This window comes from Coturnix japonica, unplaced genomic scaffold (genome assembly GCF_001577835.2).
Source record: "Coturnix japonica isolate 7356 unplaced genomic scaffold, Coturnix japonica 2.1 chrUnrandom655, whole genome shotgun sequence".
Taxonomy (NCBI): Eukaryota; Metazoa; Chordata; class Aves; order Galliformes; family Phasianidae; genus Coturnix; species Coturnix japonica.
Window position 1 is genome coordinate 6,774 of NW_015440021.1, and position 5,131 is coordinate 11,904.

The 5,131-nt window shown below is 62.5% G+C and overlaps 1 protein-coding gene across 1 annotated transcript; it reads left to right on the forward strand.

Annotated features, from left to right (window-relative positions):
• The first annotated feature begins 720 nt into the window (after nt 1–720).
• Nucleotides 721–4,548, forward strand: LOC107307531 (ryanodine receptor 1-like). The gene is made up of 4 exons (XM_015851038.1): nt 721–813; nt 1,786–1,812; nt 2,455–2,676; nt 4,502–4,548. The coding sequence occupies exons 1-4, from the start codon at nt 769–771 to the stop codon at nt 4,520–4,522; spliced, it is 315 nt and encodes a 104-aa protein (XP_015706524.1). The 5' UTR covers nt 721–768; the 3' UTR covers nt 4,523–4,548.
• Nucleotides 4,549–5,131: the final 583 nt, after the last annotated feature.

A 5,131-nucleotide genomic window follows, 5' to 3' on the forward strand; every position in this document is an offset into this window, starting at 1 on the left:
ACTGTGTTGAGAGTGGGGGGCTATGGCTACAATGGGGCTGTGTTGGGGGGGAAAGGGGGGGTCCACGGCCCTAATAGGGCTGTGTGTGGTTTGGGGGTGGGGCTATTGGGCCCAGATGGGGCTGTGTTGACGGGGGGGAGGGGGGTCCATGGCCCTAATAGGGCTGTGTTGGTGGGGGAGAAAGGGGGGTCCACGGCCCTAATATGGGGCTGTGTTGGGAGGGGGGGGGCGGTATCTGATGGACCCCAATGGGGCTCGTGTCTGGGGGGGTAAAGAGGGGGGTCCAATGGGAGGGTTTGGGGAAGGGGGGGTCCATGGCCCAAATAGGGCTTGTGTTTGGGGGGGGGGGAATGGGGGTCCACGGCCCCAATGGGGCTGTTGTATATGGGGGGGCGGGGTCTGTACCCCTGACCCCATCCCGTTGCCGTTCACTGCAGTACGGAGAGATGGGGAGAAGGGAGAGGGGGGGCAGAGGGGGGGGTCCTGAAGTGGCAGACCCGAAAAGCAGCAGCAGCAGAAGGAGCCCCCCCCGCGCGAGAGGGAAGGAGCCCCCCCAGCCCGAAGGAGCCTTTTGAGTTCTGGACTGGAACTGGAATGGATGAGACGGTGCAGTTCCTGAACAGGATTCTTATGGGGATTATATGGGGGGGGTCTTTGTGGGGTCGTCTGTATGAGGGTGGTTGTCCATCGGGGTGACCCATATTCTGTGCCCCCCCCCATTTAGAATTACCTGTCCGGAACTTCTACAACCTGCGATTCCTGGAGCTCATGTTCCTGGCCTTCGCCATCAACTTCATCCTCCTCTTCTATAAGGTCTGAGCTGTGGGGTGGGCTATAGTCGGTGGCGTAGGTGGGCTTGGACATAAGTTGGTGGAGCTTATCTAGGGTGAGGTATGGGTCGGCGTAATTTGGGGGGTGGGCTTAGATTTGGGGGCGGGGTATGGAGTGCTTAATAGGTGTGAGCATGTTAGGGTGGTATTGGGGGGGGTTATTGAGGGGCGTGGGGCTTATAGGTGGGTTATGGGGGAGGGGTATATACGGGGTTGAGGATTATGGGGGGCGTGCGATAGGGTGGGTTTAATTGGGGGGGTGGGCTGTTGGGGTGGGCTTATGGGGTGGGATATAGGGTGGGCTGTTGGGGTGGGCTTATAGGGTGGGCTATGGGAGCGTGGGCTATTGGGGTGGCTTATAGGGCAGGCTATTTAGGGGGGGGGCGGAGTGGGCTATGAGTGGTGATATGGGTGGGCTATGATGTCAAGGTGGGCTATAGTTAGGTATTGTGGGCTAAAGGGTGGGCTGTATAGGGTGGGTTATTGGTGGCTATATGGGGGGGGGCTTATAGGGTTGGGCTATGGGTGGCTTAAGGGTGGGTTATAGGGGGTGTGGCTGCTTTGGGGTGGCTTATAGGGTATGGCTATAGGGTGGCTATAGGGTGGGGCCCTTTATTATTAGGGTGGAGCTATTGGGGCGGGCTGTATAGGGCATCGTATATTGGGATGTGGGGTTCATCTGAGGGTCTCGTGCCCACCCCCATCAGGTAATCAGAAGAGCAGGCACCCACACCGGGCTGGAGGAGGCAGGGACTGGCCTATCTAGGGTGGGTTCTAATTGGATGGGTATAAGGGTGGGCTATAGGGTGGGCTGTTGGGGTGGCTCTAGGGTGACTATAGGGTGGGCTTTTAAGGCGATGGGCTATGAGGCGTGCGGCTATAAGGGTGGGCTATAGGGGTGGGCTATTAGGTTTATTGGGATGGTGGGGTTCACTGAGGGTCTGTGCCCCCCCAGGTATCGGAGCAGCCCCCAGGCCTGGAGGAGGCAGGGTGGGCTATAGGGTGGGCTATAGGGGTGGGCTCATAGGGGTTATTGGGATGGTGGGTCATCGAGGGTCTCGTGCCCCCCCCCAGGTATCAGAAGCAGCCCCCAGCACCTGGGAGGAGGCAAGAGTTGGCGCTATTGGGGTGGGTGGGCTTATTGGGGTGGGCTATAGGGTTGGCTATAGGGTGGGTTATTGGGATGTGGGTTCACTGAGGGGTCTCGTGCCCCCCCATTTTCCAGTATCGGAGGCAGCGCCCAGGCCTGAGCAGGAGGCAGGGTGGGCTATAGGGTGGGCTAAGGGGGGCCATGAATTGGGGCAGGCTTAATAGGGTGGGCTGATAGGTTGGCTTATGATGGGGGGCTACATAGGTGGGTCTATAGGGCGTGTTATTGGGATGTGGGGTTCACTGAGGGTCTCGTGCCCACCCCCAGGTATCAGAGCAGCCCCCAGGCCTGGAGGAGGGCAGGTGGGCTATAGGGTGGGCTATACTGGGGGGGGTGGCTATAGGGTGGGCTATAGGGATGGGCTATAGGGTGGGCCCTATTGGGGATGGCTATAGGGCGTGTTATTGGGATTTGTGGGGTTCACTGAGGGTCGTGCCCCGCCCCCCAGGTACGAGAGCAGCCCCCGGCCTGGAGGACGCGGAGCTGGAGGGGTCGGGGATGGCGGCTGTGCTGGATGGAGTCGGGGGCTTCGATGGCTCCGGGGGGGGGTCCGATGTGAGGATGAGGAGGAGCCCAAGCGTGGTGTATTACTGCCTGGAGGAGAGCACCGGCTACATGCAGCCGGCACTCAGGGCTCTGGCTGTAGCTCACACCATCGTGGCCTTTCTCTGCATCATCGGATACAACTGCCTCAAGGTACACACACCCCATGGACCCCCAGAGACCCCCATAGACTCCCATATAGACCTCCATGGACCCATAGACTCCATAAGTATGACCCCCTATAACCCTCGATAAAGGACGCCCAAAAACACCCCCCATAGGGACCCCCATAGGCCCATATACTTCCATATAGACCCCCCATAGACCCCCATGGACCCCCAGAGACCTCCCCCCAAATGGACCCCCCCATAGACCCCCCCCCACTATGGACCCCCATAGACCTCCCACTAGATTCCATATAGAACCCCCCATGGACCCCATAGAACCCCCCCATATGGACCCCCCCATTAGGCCCCCTTTAGCCCCCCATAGACCCCCCTCCATATGGACCCCCAAGGCCCCCTTATAGCCCCCCATAGACCCCCTCCTCATATGGAGACCCCCCATAGACCCCCAGTAGCCCCACCCAGACCCCCATAGCCTCCGCCATAAGGCCCCCCTACAGACCCATAGCACCCCCATGAGCCCCCTCACAGACCCCCATAAAGCCACCCATAGCCCCGACAGACCCCATAGCCCCCCACAGCCCCCATAGCCCCCCCCGAACCCGCCTTAGCCCCCCTAGCACCCCTCCAGACCCTATCAGCCCCCTCCCCAGACCATAGCCCCCCACAGACCCCCATAGCCCCGCCATTAGCCCCCCCAGACCCCTTAGCCCCATAAGCGCCCCACAGACCCCCATTAGCCCCCTAGCAGACCCCACATGCCCGCACAGACCCCATAGCCCCCATAGTCCCCCCCCAGACCCCATAGCCCCCCCATCAGTCCCCCCAACCCCCTTAGCCCCCATAGCGCCCTCCAACCCTATAGCCCCCCAGACCCCCAAGCCCCCCCCCAGACCCTAGCCCCCTAGCGCCCCCACAGACCCATATCCCCCTCAGACCCCCACAGCCGCCTACAGACCCCCATTAACCCCCCAGCAGACCCCCATAGCCCCCCATAGCCCCCCATAGCCCCCCATAGCCCCCACAGACCCCCATAGCCCCCCCAACCCAATACGCCCCACAGACCTCTAGCTCCCCTATAGCCCCCCCCCAGACCCCCATTGCCCCCCACCAGATCCCGCAATACCCCCATAGCCCCCCAGACCCCCCAATAGCCCCCATAGCCCCCCAGACCCCCATAGCCCCTACAGACCCATAGCCCCCCAAGCCCCCCCCAGACCCCCCCAGACCCCCATAACCCCCCCCCAACCCCATAGCCCCCCCACAGACCCCCTTAGCCCCCATAGCGCCCCTCCAGACCCCTATAGCCCCCCCAGGACCCCCGATAGCCCCCTCACTAGACCCCATAGCCCCCCCCAGAACCCCCTTTAGCCCCCCAAGCCCCCCCATCAGACCGCCCATAGCCCCCCTAAGACCCCCCAGCCCGCACAACCTCCCATAGCCCCATAGTCCCCCCCCAGACCCCATAGCCCCCCCATAGCCCCCCACAGACCCCCATAAGGCCCCCCCAGAAGCCCCTTAGCCCCCATAGCGCCCCTCAACCCCCATAGCCCCCCCCAGACCCTAGCCCCCACAGACCCCCTTCGCCCCCCATAGGCCCCCCCAGAGACCCCTATAGCCCCCCGCAGACCCCCACAGCTCCCCCAAGACCCTCATAGCCCCCCACAGACCCCCATAGCCCCATACGCCCCCCCCAGACGCCCAATAGCCCGCAACGAAGACCCCGCACGCCCCCCATAGTCCCCCCCAGACCCCCATAGCCCCCAATCCCCCCGCCAGACCCCCAAGTCCCCAGTATCCTCCATAGTCCCCCCATAGCCTATAGCACCCTATAGCGACCCCGTGCCCCCCAGATCCCGCTGGTGATCTTATAGCGTGAGAAGGAGTGGCGGACGCCTCGAGTTTCTCGGGGCCTCTACATCACGGAGCAGCCCCCGGACCGACGACGTGGAAGGGACAATGGGATCGACTGGTCCTCAAATGCACAGTATGGGGACAGGGGGGGGTCCTATAGGGCTGGGGGGGATGTGGATGCTTGTGGGGTCCCTATAGGGCTGGGGGGAGTGGGATGTGGTGGGGTCCTCTATAGGGCCAGTATGGGGCAGAATAGGGACATAGGGGGGGGCTCCCCTATAGGCTGGCGGGGGCGTGGGATGCTTGTGGGGTCCATATAAGGCCAGTATGGGCAGGAAGGCGACAAGGGGGGTCCCTATACGGGCTGGGGGATGTGGGTATGCCTGTGGGGTCCCTATAGGGCTGGGGATGTGGGATGCTGTGGGGTCCATATAGGGCCAGTATGGGGCAGATAAGGACAAGGGGGGGGTCTATAGGGCTGGGGGGATGTGGATGCTGTGGGGTCCCGCTATAGGCCGCAATTGGGGAGGTGGGAGGGGCCTTATAGGGCCCACACGGGGGTGGATCCCTATAGGGCCAAGAGGGAGAGGGGGGGTCCCTTATAAGGCCAAGGGTGGGTGGGGGCTTAG